We start from the raw sequence: 25,170 nt of genomic DNA, 5'->3' as shown, positions 1-25,170 counted from the left end.
GGGCACGAGGTTTATGGGGGGGGGGGGGAGGACAGGGAGAGTCCAAGTGAAAGGCCATCTTGGAGCAAGACGTGAGAGGCAGGTAGATGGACTAACAGAGAAGGGAGGGGGAGGGACAGAGATGAACTGTGACCTAGTTCAGGGTCCCAGTCCCCAGATAAATGGGGGTGAGGGTGCGGGTGGGGGAGTCGGGGGTACCTGGAAGCGCCAGAACCCTAGCCAACAAAGCCTAGGGTACAGAGGGAGGAATCGGAGAGCAGAGCACCCAAACCCTGGATGTACAAGAGCTCAGACCATTTGTCCATACGCCGGCAGAAAATTTCAAAACCATGAGGGATGTTAAAGTCAGGAGTTCCCTTTGGAGGCCATATTGACTGGTTATCAAGAGCATATTGAGGCCAGGACCTAGAACACAAGGAAATCAGGTGTTTTGGACATATGCTGTCAGAGAGCCCCAATTTGGATAAATTTGGCAATGACACCCCATGGGTGACTGAGAATCAGGCTTGGACCTGCGGCTACCCGTTTACAAGTCTTTTTCCAGAGACTGAAGGTTATAGAAATGCATTCAGCTGGGCGGTGGTGGTGCATGCCTTTAATCCCAGCACTCGGGAGGCAGAGGCAGGCGGATCTCTGTGAGTTCGAGGCCAGCCTGGACTACAGAGTGAGATCCAGGACAGGCTCCAAAACTACACAGAGAAACCCTGTCTTGAAAAAACAAACAAACAAAAAAAGAAATGCATCCAGTACTATAGCCTAGGGCTGAGGATGGTGTGTGTGGAGCTGCCTTTGTGGAGAATGTCTCCTGTACAAAGGACTCCATGGACAGAGGCTGTCTCTGCTCCAGAAACAGGCCAGGTTGCCTGGTGCTGCGACAGCTTGGCAGGAACCCTCTGGGTCAGAGACTCAGGTCCCAGACCTCTACAGGCGTTTTGCTTGGAAATGGGTGACTTACCCAAGTCCAAGAGTCGATTTGGTCTGGCGGAGGGGGTGGGGATGAAAAGAAGAATGCCCTCTCATGTGCCTGGGAGACTAGTGGGGAAGACTCAGTTCTACCTGGGCTCAGCACCAAGATGATAGGTTTCTGTACCCCAATAATAGGTTTCTCAGTCAACACAGTAAGCCAGATTAAATGGAATAAAAAAGACCAGGTTTATTGGGCCAAGCATTCCTGGGTGACTTTCAAGCCCCCAGAGATGAGGCAGGCAGGGGAAGGGAGCAGGAGTAATCACATGGCTATTCTTTTTTATTTTTTGGTGCCTATTTTGGATCTCGCTCTGTAGACCAGGCTGGCCTTGAATTCACAGAGACCTGCCTGGCTCTGCCTCCCGAGTGCTGGGATTAAAGACACGTGCCACCACCGCCCGGCCCACATGGCCGTTCTTGAGGAGGGGGCTTAAATACCTGGTATGTGTCTTCTTGAGCAGGTAGCAGCTTGAGGGGAGGAGCCTGGGTTTTTGGCGGTCTTTCTGAGAGAGGCGTGGTTTGGAATGGGGCCAAGCTGGTTTGTCTGGTTGGGGTGAGGGGTAAATTCCAGAAGGATCTTTATGGAATGACCTTGGACAGACTTCCTGGCCATGTGTACAGGGGAAGGAGGTTGGAAAGGCTGGGCTCACAGACACTTGGCTTGTTGGCTTTGCAGGGTTACCAGGAAATGGAGATACTAGTCTGCCAGCCCTTTCTTGAAACAGAAACATACTTCTGTCAAATCCAGACTGCCAGTTCTCTGGAGGCTGCTGTCTGTTTCTGGAACATGGCCACCAACATCCTCTTGGGACTACTGTGAGTGACTGTGGCAGTCTTGACTGGTCTGTTTTGAGGGTGTTGGCATACAGACACAGAGCAGGTGGACTGCATTCTAAGAACACACATTCCAGGATACAGCAAAGGACTCCTGACTACCCAGTCAGTGCTCCCTGCTAGTGCTCCAAGCTTCTTCGCTTGTCCTGCAGTAATTACCAAGCTGACTCCTTGGGCATGTTATCAAACCTGTAGGTATCTTAGTGTCCTCCTGTGTAAAATATGGGTTATTAGTGTCTATGACAGAATTCCAGAAAACTGGGCAAATGGTAGGTCAAAAGGGAGGCCTCCTGTGCATGCCACTATTGCCTACCCCAGTCACCTGGTGGTTACTTTGGGACCAGGTAAGGAAGAAGGGTAGATAGATACAAAGAAGGCTGGGGAAGAGGCAGGTACGTCCTGGAGCCATCTTGGGAATGCCCTTGTGGAGGTTGACCCACCCCACCTGGAAGGTCAGATGGGAAAAGATGAATCAGGAATATGTGCTGACATTCTGGGCCAACAGAAGTCATCCTGCGTGTCCTCAAGGGATGCCTTTTCCAGACATGAGTGCTCCCCCTCCCCCTGTGACATTCAAATTCAAGGCCACAGGCCTGTTCCGGGAGTGTGTGGCCCATAAAGCATGCCTGGTAACCTCTTATTGGTCTTCCTGGACTACCTGAAGGGGTTAGCCTGATTTTCTTCGCCCTTTCTTCCCCAAATACAGCCTGCATACAGGAAAAGTAGCCAAACGTGGGTGGCAAAGAGGTTGCTTGAAGACACTGGGGTCGGTTGGGCCAAAGCGTTTCTTTGGCTCCTGTTTTAACACACACGCCCCCAGTCTCGCTCCCATGCCTCGCAGCCCTTGCGCCCTGCGTGGCCCCGCAGACTTGTACCCATATCGTGGGGGTCTCGGTGCCCAGGACCTTGGGTCGCGCGTCCCCGGGGCTCTGCGCGCGCGCCCGGGTGCCTGACCCGCCCCGTGACGCATTCCCAACCGTCCGGAATCGCGGCCGGCCAGCGCGCACCCGAGGCGCAGGGCACGCGCATCGTGCACGCGCGCCGCCACGTGACCCGGCGCGGCCAACCGGCGCGCCGGGATTTAGGGATAAAGCGCGGCCCCGCGACAGTTGCGGCGGGAGAGCGGCGGGGCAGAGAGCGTGACTCGCCCGCTCCAGTGCCACCGGTTCCCGCTGCGCTTCCCGCCGTCGCCGCCGACGCGCAACCATGTCGGAAGAGAAGCCCAAGGTAAGGCCGGGCCGCAAGCCGCTGCAGAGTCCGCAGGACGCAGGCCGGGCCGCGCGCAAACCGGGCCCGCGGGCCCGCGCCCGGGCCTCCGCGCCCCTCCCCCACCGCGGCCCGCGCCCCTCCCCCACCGGCGTCGCACCCCGCCCCGAGCTTCACCCTGGCCCCGCCCCGCCCCTTAGTCCCACCCCCCGGCCGTGCCTCCCGCCACGCCAGGGCTCCGCCCCCGGTGTCGCCCCGCCTCAGGTGTAGTCCCGCCCCGAGTCTGGCCACGCCCCACGGCCCGAGAACCCGGAACTTGGAGGTCCCACGGGGCGCTGGTCCTTGGTTAGCAGGTCTCCCTCTCGGTCCTCACTCGTCGACGTGGCCATCCCGCTTGCGCCGTGTGCAGAGGTCCACGCGTGAGGCCGTACGTGAGACCCTGGGCGCTCTGAGAGCTGCCCCGGGGCAGGAGTGGAGCTGGCCGCTCCGAGCTTATCACTGTGGGTCGGGCCGGGTGCTCGGGTGCTCTCCCTCGCCATTGCGGTCCTGCGGGGCAGGCCCCTCACTTAGTCTTGGCAATTGGTGCGTGGACAGGACAGGGTTGCCCAATCCCAGTTAAACAGCCTTTCCACCTCCCCTGCCCTGCTGGGAGATAAACGTCGGAGCCTGGCATTCTGTGCTGTTCACCGGCCTGGGCCTGGAGGTGACCACTCTCTTGGTTCAGATGGGAGACCCCAGGAGCAGGGCAAGCCACTGGAATGCTATGGTACCCTGCTGTAAAGTCAGCAGCTGAACCCACAACATCTTGCCTGCGGGGCCTTACCTTTAATTCCAACTCAGCCTTGGGTGCCGCCTGCACCATCATGGATGTTGAATGACCTGTTAGTCCTGGGCCAAGAGTAAACACTGTATATTTTGTAGTTGGTTTCCTCTTTATGAGGTTGGGCAGGAAGTGAATGCCTGGTGTGGTACTGGAAAGCTCACACCTTCTGCCTCCTTAGGTTAGTGGAGGCAGAGCGTTACATTTTTATTTATATTTTGCAGTGCTGGTGATCTAACCTAGGGACTTTTGTACGCTAGGTAGGTACTCTGCCAGTGAGCTACTTCCTTCCCCCATCCCCTCATACCTTCTTTTTTTTTTAAGACAAGGTCTCTATGTAGACCAGGCTGGTCTTGAACTCACAGAGATCCTCCAGCCTTTGTTTTGAGACAGGGTCTCCCCCTGTAGCTCAAGCTGGCCTTGACCTGTACCCAGGAGTGCTGGGGTTACAGGTCTTAGCAGTCGTCATGCTAAGCCTCATTTTTCTTAACTTGTGAGTTTGTTTGCTAATTAGAGAACTCCTGGACTGTGCCAGCGTCCTGCTGTTAGAGGAGAGTGCGTCAGGCCTCTTCACCTCTGCTGGCATTTCTGTTTACTTAAGTCCTGGTTGCTGCCTGTTTTGACCACAGCATACTTTTTTTTTTTTTTCCCCCTGATAGAAGTCAGTGCGTCTTGGGGCCTGGAGTTGTTCACTTTTTCTCGTGGTGGATCCCACACTCTGGAGCAGGAGCCAAGCTCTCTATCTGAGCAGTGCTACTGTGTCCTTGGTGTCTTGTGAGTGAGTCCTGAGAAGTCTCACGTAGGAGGGGAGGGAATGGGAGAACAGGTGTTCTCTCAGGGCCTTGCAAGATCCTCTCACCTGGGGACCATTTCTCAGGCTGGAAAGAGCTCTTACCCGAGGCCTTTAGGGACCCAGTGCCGGTCAGGTCCCTTCCTGACACTGTCCTACCCCTTTCTCCAGGAATAAGAAGTGGCCCAGGACATCCAAGGGAAGTAGGGCACTTCAGTGGAGTTCCTTGGCTGAGCCTGAGCTGTGGGAAAAAACTGGTGTGTTGACAGGGAGGAGACTTGGTCTGCAAGTGGACCAAGGATCTATGTCCTTAACAAATAAATGGTTTCCAAGGCTGGTGAGATGGCTCAGTGGTAGGAGCAGTCCTGCTCTTTCAGAGGACCCAGTTCAGTTCCCAGCAGCCACATGACTGCTGACAAACATCTGTAACTCCAGTCCTAGAGGATCTGACGCCCTCTTCTGGCCTCCATGGCCACTGCCTGCATATTATGCACAGACATACATGCAGGCAAAATACTCATACACATTCAAAAAATAATAAAGGTTAAAAAGTCCCCGTGGGCTCTTGATACATTGTGTGTTTCATGCATGCTCTGAACAACAAAAGTAGTTCCTTTTCGGACTGAACGGCCTCAAAGTGTAGCTCTGTGGCTGGCCCATAACATAAACTTTTTATTCAAAGTGTGTTTCCAGGCAACAAGAAGTAACTGACTTCGCCTTTGCCAGTGACTTGTGTATATCATGATTATATAAAAACTACTGCTGTTTAATAGGAATTTTTCATCCACTGTGGGGAATGGAACCCAGGGCCTTGTGCAGGCCGAGTACATGGTATTCCTTGGGTCCATACCCAGCCCCAGAAGAGCACAGTCTGAGACTGGAGGGTCCCAGGGGACCACAGCCTTCACCCTGCTAACTCTAGCGGATCCCTCAGAGCCCCCAGTGTCCCTCTGGTCTCCCATTCTTGGTTTTATGTTGGCTTTTCTTACCAATCATATAGAGCCATGTATAGCCTGCAAACATGTTTTTACTAGCCTCATAAATAATTTTTAAAACAAAGATGGGTTTTCTTTGGCTTCCTGGATTTAATGAGTAGATTTTTGTCTTTGAATTGGTAGTCTGTGAGGACACTGGCTTTCTACGGCTGTTTCTTTCACGGTGCTTAACAAATGTAGGTTAAAAATAAATTCTGTGTAAAAATAAGACAGTCACACGAGTCACTCGGGGGAATAACTCACACGAGCTGCTGGGGGAGTTTTAAGAAGTAGGTTGGTTTTGATGACTTGAAAAAATCACCATTACCCTAGGACCTGCGCTTTAAGCCCCGGTGATTCTGAGCTGGCTTTTGAGATCCAGTTCCCGTGTCTTACAGGAGGGAGTGAAGACAGAGAATGACCACATCAACCTGAAAGTGGCGGGGCAGGATGGCTCAGTGGTGCAGTTCAAGATCAAGCGGCACACTCCACTGAGCAAGCTGATGAAGGCCTACTGCGAGAGGCAGGTAGGCAGAGCCCCGTGCGTGCTCACGGCCTCCCTCCCTGAAGGAGTCCTGCGGGGGCGACTTGTGTTGCTGCAGACTTGCCCTTGCTGCCCTGGGTCTTGCTATCTGCATGTCCCTCATAATGTGTCTTCTCCCCGGGTTCCTGCAGATGGAAGGGTGGAGTTTAAGGCTTGAGTAGACTCCAGTGTGGATTTGCTTCCCGATCGACCCCATCACGGTGATGGTCCAGTCCCATCAGCCAGCACATGGGTCTGGTGGTAATGCCCTGTAGTGTGCGCAGATGTAGGATCAGTGCTGGTTCCAAGTCCTCCCTCTTATATCCATCCATTAATGCCTGTGTATGCCGTCCTCGTTGGCAATTTGATTTTCTATCTTCCTTTGGAAAGTGAGGAAACACTTGCTCTTGTTCCTTCATTACCATTTCAGAATAGCATGCTGACTGACCTTTGTCCGCAACAGTGACCAGCTGGGTTGGTCCTTTCTGCTCGCTGTTGTTGGTGTCCTTGTGAACTTGCACACATTATGCCCAGGCCTATCCACCTAGTTCGTTCTTACTAAGGACCTTTTGGCAGGTGGGTACGCTCCAGCCCACCTGGGAGGCCTTGGACTCCTGCTCCTGCTCCTCTGCTGTCTGCCTCAGTGGCTGCCTGGCTTGTTACACACAGACCTAGGTGCCGGTTCCTGTCTGAGCCCTGCCATCTGGTGGCTCTCATAGGGGGTCTTGCCCTTTGGTGTGGGCAGTGGCATCTCAGCATGGTGGTTCAAGGTTGCCCTTAAGTGCTTGCAAACACAGCTGTTTGCTGCCCTTTGATTTCACTGCCCTGACTTGCACAGTTCCCGCCTGGGAATTTTGTTCTAAGTACTCTGCAAGGCAGTGCCATGCTTTCTCCTTCCTGCCTCTCGAGCCCTGCAGATAGAGCACTTGACCTCCTGTCTTCTAGGCTCTGACCTTAGGTGCTTTCTCACCTGTGACAGGTGCTGACACTGTCCCCCTTGGGCCCTCCCGGCTGAGTCAGCTGCAGGTGCTGGGTGCCACTCTGGACTGCGCTGTGTGCAGGGTCCTTCTTGGCCTGTGCTGTGCTCAGTCTGCTTGCTCTTGTGTTTCTGTTGCACCCCGGTCTTCTCCTGCTGAGACCCCACATTGGGGGGGGGGCACACACTAGATCTGCTACCTCAATGTTGGGGAGCCTCCTGCTAGCCCCACCTGAACCATTCATTGCTTTGGAGGTGAGGGCGTCTGCAGCACTGCCATCCCGCATAGCCTTTGAGAGTCATTCTGGAAGCTTCCTTTGTCTCCTTCCTGCATCTTTTTTGTGTTAACTCCCCCCTTTTGCATGGAGCATCATCTCTTGTATCTGATAGGAACTTGCATATCTGGCTGCAGTGTTCTGGGCTGAGGTGCACTATTTTGGATGTTGCCGTAATTCACTGTCAGCTTCTGATGTGAGATCTCAGCAGGGGCTCTGGAGGAGATTGTTACCCTCTGGGGAGGTGATTTCTGGGCCCTGTGCATCTGTAAACTTGACTCTAACTAAACTTGACTCTTAACTGTCCTCGCTCCTGTGTCCTCTGCTCTGTCTCATGTTTGGAGTACACAGTCCGCCGCCGTCAGCCATTCTCCGTGCTTGCCTCTGGCCATCTTCCTCCTTTTGCACTGGGTTTTACTGTGACTTTCCCTTTTGAGTTTTCCCTTTCTTTATCTTCCCACTTTATAGGCCAGTCTTGCTCACCATGATTTTTAGTTTCCAGAAGTTCTGCCTTTTCCTGTTTTGTGTTTCTTTTTTTCCCCTAGTAGCAACTTTCTAGTGTTTTCTTGGTGTGTATTTTTAACCTTCCCCGAAGCTTTAAGTGTGTACATGTGTTTTAACTGCGCTGTCCCCTTCCTTTTTTCTGCCTCATGGCATTGAAGAAGCTCAAACAGTAGGCTTGAAGCTTTACTAATAGATTTGCTTAGGAGACATGAAGTCATACAAAGTAGAATTCAGGTGGAGGAGCACTCCTCCACAATCCCCAAAGGTAAGAGGACCTCTAACCAGGCCTGTTAGAAGACAGAGTTAGGAAGCTAGGATGTAAATGTGTATTCATCAGGACTGACCTTAGGCTCTCTTCCCACAACAAAGGAGACAACCCTGACCTACAACCAGCTGTGAGACCCATCCCCATATCAAATGACATGCTTCGGACATGCAGCACAAGGGGCCGGGGCAGGCTCAAAACCAGTGTTAAGTCTTAGTCGGCCATAAAGCCCTCAGTTCTCTCACTGAGAAATGTATAATCTGTCAGGTGGACAAAACTACCCCAGGCAGCAACTATTTGAAAGAGAACCCCACTGGCATACTTAAAATAATTCTGGCAATATGCAATACCTTTGCTGTGTAAAGCTCACATCTGCCTAAATGGCCAGACCTGAGTCTCCTGTCTCTTTTAACATTGTTCAAAGTGGAACCTGGGGCTGCGACCTGGAAGAGATTTAAGGATGACATCATATGTGGAATCCATAAGCCTCGGCTGTATATAAGTTAGTAAAATCTATCTGAGGCTGTAAGCCCGACACACACTGTCTTATTAAAGAGCTTTCTCCTTATCTCTTATCACTGTGGAGTGATTTCTCACTGGGGAGGCATGTCATTTCTGTAGCACACACGGTGCTTTCTTCTCCCCCTGGCCTGTTTTCACATATTTGAGTCTTTCCTGCTTGTATTTAGGAGAGAAGCATGAACCACCGCAGGAGAGAGAAGTGCTGTGTGTTTGGGTGGGCGCACAGGGTGGTATTTAGAAGTAGGGGCTCTGGAGGGTCCCAGATGCTGATCTGAAAGGCACTAGGTTTCCTAGGAAAGAATACCTCTAGGCTCCACCCAGCACTCGGGGGTGCAGCTGGAAGACTGAGGGGTCTCTGAGGCGCATGGGAGATGCTGGCTTTTATTAGCCTTCCTGAACACCCATTTGCTTATGTGTCTTTTTGTTTTTGTTTTTGTTTTGTTTTGTTTTTTGTTTTTGAGGCAGGGTTTCTCTGTGTAGCTCTGGCTATCCTAGAACTCTGTAAAACAGGCTGGCCTGAAACTCACAGCGATCTGCCTGCTTCTGCCTTCAAATGCTGGGATTAAAGGCATGCACCACCACCATCTGGCACCATACGGGTCTTGACAGAGCTCTGAGTCCATATCTCTAGAAATTCCTGATGTGGGAGAGATACTTACTTGGCCTCTGAGGGTTGTAGGGGACTTGGAATCCTTGGAGATTTACATGTGAACTTTTTTTTCATTTTTTCAAAATTTTATGTGTATGGGTGTTTTTGCCTGCATGTATGTCTGTGTACCATATGCATGATTAGTGTTTACAAAGGCCAAAAGAGGACATTGAATCCCCTGGAACTGGAATTACAGGTGATTATAAGCCAGCATATGGGTGCTGAGAATTGAACCTGGTCCTCTGTAAGAACATCAAATGCACTTGACCTTTGAGCTATTTCTTTGGCCCCTGCATGTGAACTTTCAAAAAGTTCACCAGCTTCCCCAGGCCTGGGGGTGGGGTAGGGTGGGAGGAGTTGGGGGGCGGGGTGGGGGTTCTAGTTCTGGCTGCAGAGACCAGCTGTCCACCGGCTCTTCCTTGAGGCCTTGCCTTTTCATTCATGGCGTTTCAAGGAGGCTCCAGGATTGAGGAAACAGTCTCAGTTTATCCATCTGTCCTGTTCCAGGACAGCAGAGCTGCTGAGGTAGAGGAGTGTGTTTCTGTGGGGGTTGTTCACCTGCTCCCTAGACAGGCCAAGGTGGCCGCTGCCTTCCTTTCAGGAGTGAAGCGGCCTTTCATCTCTGCTGTGCTCCTCACAGCCTTCCTGACTGTGGCCCTCGTGGTCACCTGACCTGTTTCTCTCGGGAACTTTCCGGAGGAGGAAACGGTACCGCAGTACAGAAGTTCTGGGGGGATTTGGCTTAGTTTAGCTTCTGAGAGGAAGGGAGGGGCAGAATTAGGGCAGGCCAGGTGTCGGAATGGGACGGAGACTTCTGAAGGGGTCGGTTTGGGGCAGCAGATGCTGTAGATTGTGGGCCACCAGGGCTCTTTCTACTCAGCTGGGTTGTGTGCATATGCAGATGCTCATATTGTTGCTGGTTCTGGATATCTTCAGGTTCATCTGTGTTGTCTGGGAACATCTAATGCACGTCCTTCCTTTTCCCCAGGGCTTGTCAATGAGGCAGATTCGATTCCGGTTTGATGGACAACCAATCAACGAAACAGACACTCCAGCCCAGGTATGATGTAGCCGTGTGTGCCAGGGTCTGCGCAGTTGGAACACTGTCATTTGAGAATAAGATAGGTGCACACAAAAGGACTTGTTTCTGCAATGATTTTGATGATTAGACTTCACGGTCTGACATTTGGAGATTAGTTTCTCAGCTGAAGAAGTGGGACTGGAAACATACCTTGGCTGTTTGGTGCTCTCATCATATCGAGATGAGAGTCCAGGTGTAGGACCCATACCCTCGGGGGGCCATGACCATCGCTGACGGCTGCCCACGAATCCACAGCTCCTGGGGTCCTGAGGGCTTAGTGCCAGCCACTTGCTCTTTATTGGAGTTGGAACTGGAGTCAGAACCTAGGTATTTGTCTTATTTTTAAAATTTTTAATTAAAAATATTTTTGTGGGGACTGGAGAGAGTTACGAATACAGGCTGCTCTTTCAGAAGACCCGGGCTTGATTCCCAGCACCCACATGGCAGCTTACAACTGCCTGTAACTCTAGTTCCAGGGAATCTGATACCCTCTTCTGGACTCTGGGCATCAGACACACATGTGGTACATAGATATACAGGCACATAAAAATAAATAAATTTAAGAAAAATTTCGGGCTTGGCATTAGTGATGCAGGACTTGAATCCTAGCACTCAGGAGGCAGAGGCATGCAGATCCGTGAGTTCAAGGCTAGCCAGTTCTAGGACAGCCAGGGCTATAGAGTGAGCCATGTCTCAAAAAAAAGACCAAATTTTTTTTCTTTTGGGGGGGGCGCCAGAGAGGTAGTTTAGGGGTTAAGAGCACCAGCTGGTCTTCCAGAGGACCTGGGTTCAATTCCCAGCACCCACAGGGCAGCTCACAGCTGTAACTCCAGTGCCAGGAGATCTGACATCCTCTTCTGCTCTGCAGAATCCTTCATGCATGTGGGTGGGGCACATAAGCTCACACAACCACACAAACAGACACATAAAAATAAAAGATGAATGAATGATAGGCAAGGTTTTTGTGAATGTCAAATGTTTATCTACAAATGCTGGGGTGGCGAGATGGCTTAGTGGGTGAGATGTGTCACCAAGCCTGGTGATCTAAGTTCACGTGAGTGCCCCTCATTAAAAATGCATAAAAAACACTTTAAAGTGCTGACATTGCAATATATACAGTAGATGGGATAAGAACACATAGTGCATTCTGTGGGCTGATGAGTCTGTTTTTAATGACCCTGTTTTTCCTTCAGTTCTTAGCTGTGATTATTCTTTGAATTTCTGTGAATTCTATGAATTTGTCAGCAGTCAGGTGGATAAATAGTTACTGTGACCCCACCAGTGACCCTTTTTCCCTGCATGCTGCACTCCAGCCAAGGTGACTGGGCCGTGTCTACTGTAGGGAAGCTGTTTGGGAGCATGGTATCATTGTGTATTCACCTCTGACGTTTCCTGTCCCCTCTGCCTGGCCCTGCCTTGGCAACTTGGACAGCTGGAGATGGAGGATGAGGACACCATTGACGTATTCCAGCAGCAGACAGGAGGAACAGCTCCCCGAGGGACCGCCCCCATACCCAACCATTGTCCTGACATTTGCTATTGAATGGTGACCATGCAGCCACGCCAATCACAGAAGAGTCAGCAGAAGCCAGAGTCACCGCTTGGAGTGAACTACAGACCATAATGCAGGGACGCGAGTATTATGTAACTTGGCCAACAAGAGTGTTTGGTTTAGGGAAATGAGATGTGAGGTTTTGGGATTTGTTTTTTGTTTTTGTTTTTGTTTCTGTTTCCTCCCATCCCTAAAATATTTTCCTCCCCAAACTTGGGGCTGGATGTAGACTCTCAGCCTGTGGCCCAACTCTGCCCCCCAGAACTGTGGTTACCTCTAGTTTGACTTGTCCTAATCAAATAGAGAGCTTGTGGGCACATTCCCCAGTGGGCATGCCTATGGGATGTTGAAAGGGGGGAGAGGGACAGAAGTCCACCTATGTGTTGTAGGCAAAGAATATAAAAATGTGAAATACTATAAATTTGAGCTTTGTCAAACATATGGTGAAGTTCAAGGGAAAAGACCAATGCTTTTTAAAAATGTAAGGAGTCCTTAAGTACTGTGACCCAACTATTCCTGCACACGCCCCTTTCTACTTGGTATCTGGGAGTGGGTACCTGGGCAAGGCTGGTACAGTGAAGCCCACTCTCTTCCCTTTTCATGATGTAGAAGAAAGTACTTGCCCTATCTCATTTGGAAATTGAATGTGGCCTCAGATTCTTTCTAGTACTTGGTTCTGATACATAATTATGGTTTCTGTTTAAGAAGGTAATTGGTTAAGTATCAAGTTTACAGTGATGTTGTGTAAGAGACTTGCTCTAAAGTGTGGCTGCAAAAGAAAGCCAGGGGAAGGTGGCCTCATTCTCATGGACTGTGCTCTGCCGCTTTACAAATGTGTATTCAAATGATGCATCAGTGGGTGACGTCAGTCCTGCATTGTGGGGTCTAGACCAGTTAAATGTTCATAGTTCTGCCTGTCATCCTTCTGTAAGGATCCATTGCTGCTTGATGGCCATCTCTGCCTTTTATAGTCACCTGACACTGACCTACCATCTCTCGCTTGCTTAAAATCCTGAGGAAAATGTTCTTGTTTCCTGTTTTGCTGCGTGGGCTTGGGTGGGATGTCTGTTGGCTCTGTTGTGTTTATTCACCAGTTTGTACATTATTTGTTGTCCTTTACTACTGTAAACAGTAAATATAGTTTGGTATTCTGTCTCTTGGCTTCTGTTAAACACTGTATTTGGAGACTGCATATGTCACAACTCAGTACTGACAGTCTGTCCAGTGGGGCCACTCAGACACAGACAGGGAAGCCAGTTGCTGCACACTTGTAGGTCCTGATCGCTCACTCTGCAGCATGTGCCCCATGCTGCTCCATGTTGCCTGCCCTAGTAGGTGTCCTGTGTGAAGACAAGGTGGGCTTTAGGGGCAGGGTGTTAGTTCTGGGGTGTCTCAGTCTTTCTGTTGTTTGACTAGGTCATCCATTTGTGAAGTTGATGACCTCCTAATCTGTTTTGAAAATGAGTTGATGCTAATTTGGCTGTGAGGGGGTTCAGTACTTAGTTGAGACAAAACCAGAGTTGTCCTTCAGTTGAGCAGAAACACCACACACTTAATTCATCCAGCAGCAGGAGTGTGCAGATAAAGCATAGTACAGAGTCAGACGTTTCCTAGGTCCCTAAGATGGCCCAGAGGAAGGGGTGGTTAAAATGCAGAAGAGCTCCTAAGGGGAGGGCGACATCTGGGGGGCCATGTTAGTTCCTTTCTCAATACTGTCACAAAATCCCTGGCAAGAAGCAACCTGAAGAAGGAAGCAGAGAGATGAGCACTGGGACTTGGCCTCCACTGTTCTACTTTTTATTTAGTCCAGACTCCAGCCCTGGAAATAGTGTGGCCCGTATTTAGGGTGAGTTGTATCGTGACCCCCACCCCTGCCCCCAAAAACAATCCTTAAGGCATCTCAAGGGTGAACTCATTAAGACCCTAGCTATTTCTTCTTTCCAGTTAACTATTACAGACCCACTCCTTGTCAACTAAACACCCAAAGGCATCACTTTATAACATTCTATCTGGCATTTGAAATCATTTACATCATGATACAAAATGCATTTAGTTTATCCCTATGTCATCTTTGTCCCCCCTCCCCCAGCCCTCACAGTTTAATGTCTTAAGTTCAACGTTTGCTCTGAGACTCAAGACAATTTCTGATTCGTGAGCCCCTGTAAAATAAACTTCCAACATACAGAGTTAACAAACCTATTTCAAAAGGGAGGAATTGGAGCATAGCAAAGAAAGATTAGGCCAAAGCAAGATGAATGAAATCCAGCAGAGTAGAAAACAAACCCTCTGCTCCACGTCTGGTGTCTGAGGTTCTTCACATCATTTGGGCCCTGGTGGCCTCAGGTAGTCCCAGCCCACGGTTCTGGTGCCTCTGGTGCCTGTGGTCTCTGTTGGGCCAGTACTTGGTTCCTGCAGCTTTCCTGGGTGAGCATCCAGCCTCCCACCTTGCTGGCATCTCTAATATCTGGGGGTCTTTTACAATGTAGCCTCCGCCTTCGCTTCACACAGTGGCTTCTCGAGGCCTCCGTACAGGGAATGACATTGCCATTCACTGCTTTGTTTCAGTGGCTTTCTGGAATCTTGGCACAAATTTCCATTATTTCTTCCCTCGTACGTCTGGCAAATGTGGATGCCACATCACCAAATTTGGCTGCCAGCTCCAGATGAAGCCTGGCACACTTCCACCATGGTTGCAGCCACCTCTGCGTGCCCTTGTGGCCGAACCTGGGAAAACATCTCCCTATGTGCTGTTTTCCATCTTTTTAAGCGTTCTCCTTTCAAATGGAATTTGCATTTTTATATACTGGAGTTCTCATTTGAATCAGTGAGGCATTGCCTTCTAGGAGCCTTACCTATTATCCCAGTGCACGGTCTCAGACATCAACGGCCCTAGATTCCTTTAACAACTACAGCCAGTTTATCCCAGATCTGCCCTGCCCTCAACTTGGTCCAATCTCTACCCACCAGACGACATTTCCCGCATTTCTTTGTACACTTCTGCTTGTTTTCATTGTAAATGTGGATGAATGCAGTGAACAATAACTGCGTCACAGCCTGGACGTTAGGCTGCCTTGAGATTTCCTCGGCCTAACAACCCATTTATTTTGATACTCAGCCTCACTCAAGTTTTCAGGATGCAGATAAAACTCTGCTAGAATTGTTACCGGGAGTCCACTGGAGAAGACCACTCAGACATGGTCTATAGCCAACTGAAGGCCTTTATTCCATCCGGCTGGGACTACACTCAGGTATTTGGGACTCAGATGTAGTACTGAGTGTTTAGAGCAGTGGTTCTCAACCTGTGAATCATGACCCCTTTGGGGGTTGAAAAACTCTTTCACAGGGGTCATATATCAGGTATCCTGCATATCAGATATTTACATTACGACTCAGAACAGTAGCAAAATTATAGTTAATGAAGTATCAACAAAAATAATTTTATGGTTGGGGGCCACCACAACATGAGGAACTGTATGAATGGGTCTCAGCATTAGGAAGGTTGAGAGCCACTGGTTTAGGGTGTTTTTGTTTTGTTTTTCTGCTTTTGGGGGACATAATTTTGTTGCTGGAAGTTTCTTCAGTCCTGTCTGGCCCCATGGTCCAGACGAATCTCTCCCACCCGTGGTCCCACGGCCACTTAGAGAATAATCACTCAGAGACTTAATATTAATTACAAACTGTATGGCCTATGGCTCAAGCTTGTTGCTAGCTAGCTCTTATAACTTAACCCATTTCTATTCATCTATGTATCGCCACGTATTCCGTGGCTTTTGCCTGTGTCCCATTACATGTTGTTCATTGGATGGCAGGCTGGAGTCTCCCCTGACTCCGCCCTTCTCTATCTCCGCTTGGATTTCCTCGCTTGCCTCTAAGCTGCCTTGCCATAGGCCAAAGCTGCTTTATTTATTAGCCAATGGGAGCAACACATATTCACAGCATACAGAAAGACATTCCACAACAGGATTTCTCTGTTTAACAGCTCTAGCTGTTGTTCTGAAACTCATCATTTTATAGACCAGGCTGGCCTCGAACTCAGAGATTCACCTGCTTGTGCCTCCCGAGTGGAGTAAGATGTTTTTAAAGACAAAAACCACATCCTGGCATCTCAGCCAGCAGCTACAGAGGAAAGTTTTGTGCAGGCAAGCAGTTTAAAAGCAGTTAGCTGGGAGGAGGTTCTACACAGGTGTTAACAGAAACTAAGTTAGCTGGGCCATCTTGACCTTGAGTTCCTAGAATAGAGTTGAGTAATTGTCCATGTGGCTTCCCAACAGGGAGGTCAGATTCTAGTTAACCCTAAAATGGCCTCAGCAAAACTATAAGATGGAGGAAACTCCACTGTCTCGCCCTGTCACCAAAAGTGTCATGAATGGTTGCCAGCCCAGCTTCTGATAATGATCCTCTTCTTCCCCCCGAAATAAAACTTTGTGAGCAGTCTTTAGTACCTGCGTTTCTCAGCCCTCCATCCCCAAATGACCCACTTGTTCCTGCTAGGCCTCATCTGCTACAGGTTCCAGTCTTCCAAAACTGTGACCAGTGTTCAAACATGGACTGTTGGGGCACACATTTCACGCGTAAACTGTCCCAGGGAATCGTAGCTGCCATTCGAATGTTTGGATGTGTTAGAACAGAAGAGCTTGTTTCTCCCACACCCAACAGCAGGAGGGCAGTGTGGCCTGGAGGCCAGCTTTTATGTGTGTGTGGGGGGGTGGTGGTGGCTATGCTTATGTGATTGTTTATGCTATGTGTAACTGGAATGGCAGATCCTTCGATATTCTTTTTTATAATGTTAAATGACATGAACCTAATGCCTCAGATCTTTGAGTTCAATGGACATGTGAGGAGATAACAGCCACAAATCTGTACTCAGGGTCCCAGCAGGAACATGTCCCCTTTGTTCCGGGGGAGCCCGTGTCTTGAGCTGTAACCCCTCATGGGAAAGCAGTTGTGCAACCTAGAAGATGCTGAACGTCTACCCGGTAGCTGCGTGTGATAAGAACAGATTTCTTGGCAGCGAGTCCGATTGGTTTGGTCACAGAAAGGGTGGGATATAGCCCAGGATGGGGACTTCATCCTCCCTTTGAGAAACCAAGAGAGGATGACACTCTCGCAAAGTGTCATCTTTTCAAATCACCCTGGCCACTTGAAAAGCCGGGTGGTGGTGGCACAGGCCTTTAATCCCAGCACTTGGGAGGCAGAGGCAGGCGGATCTCTGTGAGTTCGAGGCCAGCTTGGTCTATAGAATGAGTTCTAGGACAGTCAAGAGTTACGTGTGTGTGTGTGTGTGTGTTTCGGGAACAATCCATGGAACACATCCTGGCCCTGGCAGGACTTTTCAAAGAAGGACCCCGGGATGAGCCGCGCGCTTTGGAGCGCCACCACGCGGCGTGGAGAGGCTCCCAAAGGCCAGCCGGAGCGGGCGGCGCAGAGGGTGACGCCGGCCGACAAGGTTCCGGAACCTGGGCTCCGCCATCCCGGGCCCTGACGCGGCGAGCCCAAGGCGAACCTCCTCGGGCCTCTGCCTGACACCACGTCGGCACGCCACGTCACCCGCGCGCGCCCCGGACGCACTTCTGGCCCGAGGCAGCGCCCCGGAAGCAGCCGTGGAGGTCGGAGCAGGCGGGCGGGACCGGCGCGGATGTGGCGAGGCTGCTGAACCCAGGTTCCGCGGTATGGCGGGGACAGCGCTGAAGAGGCTGATGGCCGAGTATAAGCGTGAGTCGGGCGCCTCCCGCCTCCCCGTCCGCTTCCCCGTAGCCTACCGCGATGTCCCCCGGCCCGAGCCGGCCCGGGCGCGGTGTGGGCATGCCGGGCCGGCCTGAAGGAGCCCGCGCGCGGAGGGCCGGGCTGTCGCTGTCGCCTGCGCGCCCCGGCCGGCTGCAGCGGGGCAGGCCCTGGGCGCAGATCGGGTTCGGCCAGCCCGGCCATAGCCCTGCGACCCGGACCTGGTCCCCGAGTCACTGTGGGCTTGCGCATCTGTCCTCCCTCCCGACAGTTGATGCTGCGGGGCGGTGCTCAGCGAGGACCCGGTAGTCCCTGTAAGGTGGTCATGAGGTAGAGGAGGAGAGTTTGGGGAGAAAGTTGAAAGTCAGCAAATGAACGCCTGAAACCTCCGGCCACGCTGCCGGGGAGAGTTGCAGCAGCTGGGCTGCAGCGAACCAGAGTTTCGCAGGCAAGGGTTCGGGGACTTGGGAAGACCATGTCCTTTCATCCGGATCTGTGTTTCTCTGTTTTACTTTTTCAACCCCGTTTCTAGGCTTAGAAACATCATCTTTTATGAAAAAATAAAAATAAAAGAAAGAAAGAAAGAAAAAGAAAGAAAGAAAAGAAAACAGCAGTCAGGCTCTGGGACAGGGATCCAAGTTCCGGCAGTTTGTACTGCTTGTTGAACTTAATTTCCCAAGGGTGTTCACATTAGAGAAATTTTTAGTCCTCATCTTCTGTCCTCAAAAAAGCCTCAACCATTATTTCAACCATATTGTCAATTAGTTTGCAGTTAAGGTCATGGATCATCTAAGTTTGGGAGAGGGAAAGAATTTGCTTACGAGAGTGGACCCTAAAACAGGAAGGTTGGAGAGGAGGTCAGGGGGTTCACAGGGGAGACAACTCCACCCGCGGTGGCTGCTGGGAGAGGAAAAAGGGCGGGGAGCTAAGGTGGCCTCGGGCTGACGTCGGCCATATGGAACTGAGTTGTGCCAGCGACTCTAATGGACTTGGGTTGCAGCCCTGAAAACACCCCAGCTGTCCTGGCTGGACCCAGACCCACTGACACATGGAAACCATGAGGTCATCAATGGATATTGTTTAAGACTGGGGCAACAGTGGCAGGAAATGCATCCATCAGTACCAGCATGAGAAGTGAGGATACCCCCCCACCCCGCGCGCGTGACGACATCTGTGTAATTTTATAAAGTTCCTCTGAGTGTGTCCCTTCTTTGATGGCTTAGCATGTGGTTCGTCCTCGTGTTTAAGACCGTGAACTCCAGTGTCAGGGAGGCCCAGGAACAGCTATGGGTGGACCAGTGTAGTCAGATTTGGGTAGGTGTTGCAACGTACCTGATTGTACTGTGGATTGAGAGGTGATGTGGCTCTGGGTGTAGTTTATTGTTTAAATTTTATTACTTTATGTGTTTGAGTGTTTTGATTGCATGCATGTAAGTATACCACATGCTTGCCCTGTGCCAGTGGATGTCAGAAGAGGACATTAGATCCCCTGGGACTGGAGTAACAGCTGCTTGTGAGCCTTGGTGTGGGTGCTGAACTGGAACCTGGGTCTTCTGTAAGAGCAACAAGCGCTGGGCTGGAGAGATGGCTCAGAGGTTAAGAGCACTGACTGCTCTTCGAAAGGTCCTCAGTTCAATTCCCAGCACCCACATGGTGGCTCACAACCATCTGTAATGAGATCTGGCACCCTCTTCTGTATACATAATAAGTAAATAAATCTTTTTTAAAAAAAAAAAAGAGCAACAAGTGCTCTTAACCTCTGAGTCATCTGTCCAGTCCCCCATTTTTTAGGCTCCCTAATTTTGTATTATTTAAATTTGTAACTATAATTTAAATTTGTAGAAGTTGAATAACAGATACAAAATGATTTGCCTGTGCTCACTACCAAAAAGAGCCAAGCAAAGAGCTTAGACTGCCCTCTTTCTGGTACAAGTGCATTCACTCAGCTGTGCGTGCTGAGGATATTGAACGTCCTGCTTTGTCACGCTCCTCCACCCTCTTCCCTTGAGACCGGGTCTGTCCCTGAACCTGGAGCTCATCAATTCAGCTAGAACGGCTGGCCAGTTAGCCCCAGAAATCCTCCTGTTCCCACCCTTGCCTCCAGATCTGGGGTTACAGGCACACACAGTAAATAAAGCCTGCCTCTTTTTCATATGGGTGCTGGGACTCAAACTTGGTCCCTCTGCAGGAGCATTGTGTGCTCTTGTGTTATGTATTCCCAGTGCTTTTCTTCCATGACAGACACAGGGAGCAGTGGCCCAGGGCTGCTGTAACATTGTCCGCCTGGATGGCTTACCATAACAGAAGCCATTAGGATTAAACATCCAGGTGCGGGCTGGGCTGTGATCCTTGGCAGGGTAGGCTCTGGGGGAAGATCTTTTCAGCCTCTCAGCTTCTGTGGTGCTGGCTTCCTTGGGTTCCTGAGGATGTTAGTATAATTCCTTCTCTCCTGTCCCTCCCTGTGGCCATCTTATCCTGGGTATGTGTATTCAGATCTCCCACTTGACAAGTTAGCAGTCATTGGTTTAGGACCCAGTCTAGTTAGTAGGCTCTCTATTTAACTCTGGTACATCTGCTGAGACCCCATTTCCAGACAATGCCACTGTTCCCACTTCTGGGTAGAATTGAAACTGTTTTAAAATTGCAGTTATTTTTATGGATTTATGTATGTGTGGGCACGTGAGTACCTGTGCGTGTGCAGAAGTTAGGACAGCTGGCCGGAGTCGGTTCTCCCCTTCGACTGTGTGGCTCCTGGGAAGCTTGAGCTTGGGTTGTCATACTTGGCAGCAAGTGTGTCTACCCATGAGTCATCCCTGGGCTCGGCTGTGAGGCAGTACATCATAGTAGGAGCATGAAGTAGAGCAAAGCTGTTTACCTAGAGGCCAGAACACAAAGAAAAGAAGCCGAAAGCCTGGGTCCCTATACACCCCTTAAGGATCTGCTCTCAGAGACTAGGCTTCCCCTCCTCTTTGTTTCCTGGCCATGCCTGGTGCTCCTTGCTGTGATGTACTACTGCCTTTTCACTCAGGCACTCAGACAGCAACACCAGAATTCCCAAGACTGTGAGCTAAAACTTTCCTCTTTGTAAGGTGATTGTCTCAGGCGTTTTGTTATAGTAATGGCCAGCTGAGTAACATGGTGTCCATGATACCGTGCTTGCAAAAGAGCATGAACAGTGACTTAGATTCTTCACGTGTCTTCCCAGCACCACCTGAATTCCCATTCTTTTCCTTTTCTTCCTGCTTGTCACTCTGTCTCTAGACATGGATGGTTTTCTTTGTCTGTGAACGTAATAGAAATTATACAGTGTATGTTTTTGTTTGTTTGCTTTTGCTTTGGAACTTCTTGCCCAGCATTGTGTCTCAGTTTCCTTTCTCTTGGAGCTTGTGGCTGTGGTTCACTCTCCTTGCTGAGTGGATTTCTTTTTGTGAATAAACCGGAATCCATCTGTTCTGCTACAGAACACTGAAGTTAATTTGCATTTGATTTTGTAAGCACTGCAGCCGTGAGCAGCAGTTTTGAAAATCTCTTGGTGCCCATGTGCAGGTTTGCAATTGGAGGATAATTCAGACCCAGGGAGCATTTGAATGACCAGCCAGTTTTTCTGGCTGTACTAAACTGTTTCACGGTGGCCTTTCCAGTGTGTGTCCTGGTCCGCCACAGCAGAGGCCTGCTGCTTAGGCTTTTCACTTAGACTTTACCTTTTGGGTCTTCATCTTGTCTGGCAGGTGTTGCATGGTACCCTGGGGCTTTAATTGGTATATCAATGATTATGAGAGAGGTGGCAGCATTCCTTCATGTACACAAGCCCTCTCTGCCTCTTTTGGTGAATGTCTGTCTCTGGCAGACTTTACACAGGGCTGTCTTTTTCTGGCTTGCTCCTGCGCGCGCGCGTGTGTGTGTGTGTGTGTGTGTGTGTGTGTGTGTGTGTGTGTGTGTGTCACATCTAAGCTGTGAATAATCGCATCCTCAGACTGCCCTGCGCTGGATCCGGTCTGCCCCTCCCAGACAGCACTGGTCTTCTTTCGCTCACTGCAGTGTTGGTGCTTCTCTGCACTCAGCACACTTGTGTGGAGATTTATCCGTGCTGCTGGGCTTGGGGCAGTGTCCCCTCACCCTTACAGAAGCAAGTGATGAAGTGGGGCAGGCGGTTCAGCTGTTGAGTAGAAGCCCTGGCAGGGCTTGCCAGGGTGGAGTGAGATTGTACTGGAGTTCTCTGAACAGCCACTTAAACTGTGTAGGACTCGTTTATTTCTGGGAGTTTCCACTGATATTTTGATATTTTCAGACACCACTGTTGACCTGAATATCCATCCACTCATAAGGGAGCAGTGATTGTTTCTTTTCTTTTTTTAACGGTTTGATTTTTATTCTATGTGTGTAGTCTTTTGCCTGTATGTATGTCTGTGTACCAGGTGCATGCCTGGTGTCTGCAGAAGCCAGAAGAGGGAGTTGGAGCTCCTGGAACTGGAGTTACAGACAGTTGTGAGCTGCCATGTGAGTGTTGGGAACTGAACCTGGGTCCTCTGGAAGAGCAGCCAGTGCTTTTAACTGCTGAGTCATTTCCTAGCCCGATGCTGTTCCCTTTTAATGTAGAGTGGTAATCCATTGCATGGCCCGCTGTTTAAACATTTGCTTCCTGGTGGTCATTGGGATGTGCCCAGCTCTGGGCTGCAAGGAGACCGCTGTGAACATCGTGTGCTTGTCTTCATTCCTCTTACATAAACGCCTGTTTACTTTCCGAAAGCACTGCCCAGTGGTCTGACGTCACCGTCTGCCCTCACTGGCACAGAGGCTCCACAGCTCTGCTGACTTTGTAGCTGTTCCTCCTTCCTGTTCGGCTGTGTTTGTGTCTCCGGTGGCTTAACATGAAATTCTCTTGTAACTGACAGTGTTGAGTCACTGCAAGCTTAGCGACCTGTCTGTGTTGATGAAATGTATAGAGTGCTTATTTTTAAATTGTGTTGTTTCCTTAGGATGTACATTTCTTTAACATTGCCTTTTATTGGCTATTTGCCTTGCAAATATTTTTCCTTCTTGGCTTGACTCCATGTGTCATTTCCCCAGTCCAGGGGTTCCCTTAATTTAAAACTTTTTTAGGTTTATTTTATGTTTATTTACATGCAAATCTCAGTGTGTATGTGCACGTGTGTGCAGACCCCATGGAGGCCAGAAGAGGGCGTGGGATCCCCTTGGAGCTGGGATGTTGGTGCTGGGCACTGCTTTAGTCTTCTGAAAGGGCAGCAAATGCTCTGAACTGCATAGCTGTCTATCCAGCTCCTAATCCTGCCTTTTAAATGGCAGATTTAAAAAAAAAAAAAAAGACTTTGAAAACATTCTTGCTTTTGTGTCTGTTTGAGAAACTGTTGAGGATTTCTCTTAGGATTTCTTCTAGGTGTTCCACAGTTAATATCTGTAATCCATTTCAGAGTTTTGTGGGAGAAGCCAGGGTTCCTTTACACATTATCTGGGAGTGTTCCAGCTGTGTTAGTTGCTGGAGTGGCTGTGCCTTCGACTAGGTAGGCAAGAGAAACTGATTTTCTTGCAACCCTGAAGGCAAGCTCCCCAGAGTTAGGGTGTGGGACAGGCCTGTTTACCTGAGGCCTCAGCGAGGACACAGGCAGGTTGGATTAGGACCTGGTCTAACTACAGTGACCTCACTTGAACTGTAGTAACACTCCACCTGATTGTCTCTGTTCAGCATGTCCTGTGTAGTGTGTAGAACCTGCCCATGTGACCCCTGGATTTCCCTGGTTTTCTGTTGTCGACTTTGGGGCTTTTGTATCTCCTCAGTTTCTTGAAGGAGTGGCCTCTGCAGCCACCTTCCTTGTTTTTACCAGTGTATCAGTGTGATTGGCTTCTAGAAATGGAGTCATTGAATTCGAGAACAAATTTGTATTTCATTGGTGAAGTGGCTATTTCTTAAGCTACTAAAGTAGTTTTTAACAAATTATCATTTTCAGGGAATAGTCTTTGAAAATTTCTGATATGATTAGTAGTTGTTTCTCTTCTGGGATTTCCTTATCAGTAAACATGGAACTGTGTGGTTTTGTATGTGTTACCTGTCTTGAAGCCTTTCTGCCATTGACTGCAGTTCATCACTGACCAGCAGGTGGCAGTGCTGGATAGCGAAGTGGGTGGGATGGTGCTGGCTGCGCAGAGCCTGGGTCTCGGCAGAGCTGGTCCCCAGCCCAGGCTTGACCTCCCCTTCTCTCTGGCAGGGAAAGGTGGTGTCCCAGGGACGTTCCATAGGGGACTCCTATACAGAATACAGCTCTGCTGCAATTTGTACGTCTCACAGCATTCCTTAGCCCCAGACTTTAGCAGCTCACAGTCATCTGCCTGCTTTGTTAAGTGTTTTCTTATAATCGGGGGTGACTGGACTAGATTTCAGATGACTTAGCATGTAAAGGCTTGGCAGGCTGGTTCTGTTACGGATCCCACTTCGTTCCTGTGAGGAGATACAGAGAGAGACTGTAGAGGTATGTGGCCCCGGTGTGCTCCTGCCTTCCTGGTACTTGGCCTCTTCATGTCTGCCTCCTTCCTTCCTTGTGTGCACACATCTGACTGCACAGCCTCCCATTCCTTCTTCTTGCTTGGCCTCTTCTTATTATCTCCCTGTCTCTCTCATTCACTGTAAAAAAAACAAAAACCCTTATTGTTACCCCATGCTCATGAGTGTTTGCCTGTATGTATTAAAGTGCACCACATATATACAGTGCTGCAGACGCTACAAAGAGGGTGTTGAATCCCCTGAAACTGGAGTTACTGACAGTTCTGGTGGGTCCGGAACCATTCCTGTGTCCCTGTAAGAGTAGTGAATTCTCTTTTTTTTTTTTTTTTTTTTTTGGTTTTTCGAGACAGGGTTTCTCTGTGTAGCTTTGCGCCTTTCCTGGAACTCACTTGGTAGCCCAGGCTGGCCTCGAACTCACAGAGATCCGCCTGGCTCTGCCTCCCGAGTGCTGGGATTAAAGGCGTGCGCCACCACCGCCCGGCTGAGTAGTGAATTCTCGTAACCACTGAGCCATCTCTTCAGTCCCCATCCGCTTCCCCCACCAATATTTTTAATTACATTTACTTGTGTGTGTTGGGGGTGGGTGTGCACATACTCTGACATTCATGTGGATGTCAGGGGACAACTTGTGGGAATCCGTTCTCTCTTTCTATCATGTGGGTCCTTGCCTTCAAACTCAGGTCCTCAGACTTGGCAGCTAGAGGTGTCACCAGCTGAACGTCTCCTTAATAATGTCCTCTGTTGTGTGTCTTTCAACTTAGCCCCTTTTCCTTTCCTGGGGTGATAGCCAGAGGCCCTCAAGATGGTCTAGTGTTGAGCTTTACCTTTGTAGGGTTTCCTACAGTACAGCCTGTAGGAAACGAGGCCATCCCAACCGGGATTGCTTACCGCTGCGTGAACACAGTCTGCACAAAAAACACAGTCTGCACGGTGTGCAGTCCTGGGTGGACAGGAGAGGTCCGTGCTGTGGGGCCTCAGGTCCCTTTGGAGATTGCGTA

General features: G+C 50.0%; 3 protein-coding genes across 5 annotated transcripts in view; 2 read left to right on the top strand and 1 right to left on the bottom strand.

Moving 5' to 3' along the window:
• The first annotated feature begins 2,851 nt into the window (after nucleotides 1–2,851).
• Nucleotides 2,852–13,092, top strand: Sumo3 (small ubiquitin like modifier 3). The gene is made up of 4 exons (XM_076558547.1): nucleotides 2,852–3,027; nucleotides 5,989–6,117; nucleotides 10,293–10,364; nucleotides 11,818–13,092. The coding sequence occupies exons 1-4, from the start codon at nucleotides 3,007–3,009 to the stop codon at nucleotides 11,926–11,928; spliced, it is 333 nt and encodes a 110-aa protein (XP_076414662.1). The 5' UTR covers nucleotides 2,852–3,006; the 3' UTR covers nucleotides 11,929–13,092.
• LOC143270042 (uncharacterized) lies at nucleotides 12,086–18,668 on the bottom strand. The gene is made up of 2 exons (XM_076558544.1): nucleotides 18,547–18,668; nucleotides 12,086–17,970 (listed from the first exon to the last, which is right to left on the bottom strand). The coding sequence occupies exon 2, from the start codon at nucleotides 17,908–17,910 to the stop codon at nucleotides 17,194–17,196; it is 717 nt and encodes a 238-aa protein (XP_076414659.1). The 5' UTR covers nucleotides 17,911–17,970; nucleotides 18,547–18,668; the 3' UTR covers nucleotides 12,086–17,193.
• The window catches only part of Ube2g2 (ubiquitin conjugating enzyme E2 G2), a 27,523-nt gene continuing 19,894 nt past the window's right edge, over nucleotides 17,542–25,170 (top strand). Inside the window, exon 1 of one of the 3 annotated variants that reach the window (XM_006989397.4) lies at nucleotides 17,542–17,649. In XM_006989397.4, the coding sequence (XP_006989459.1) occupies nucleotides 17,607–17,649 (43 nt within the window). In that variant the 5' untranslated portion in view covers nucleotides 17,542–17,606. Of the gene's footprint in view, nucleotides 17,650–18,625; nucleotides 18,793–21,817; nucleotides 22,156–25,170 lie in introns of those variants that run through there. The other 2 variants (XM_076558545.1, XM_076558546.1) reach the window with 2 other exon arrangements.

This window comes from Peromyscus maniculatus, chromosome 21 (genome assembly GCF_049852395.1).
Source record: "Peromyscus maniculatus bairdii isolate BWxNUB_F1_BW_parent chromosome 21, HU_Pman_BW_mat_3.1, whole genome shotgun sequence".
Lineage (NCBI taxonomy): Eukaryota > Metazoa > Chordata > Mammalia > Rodentia > Cricetidae > Peromyscus > Peromyscus maniculatus.
This window is presented reverse-complemented; position numbering and strand designations above follow the sequence as displayed.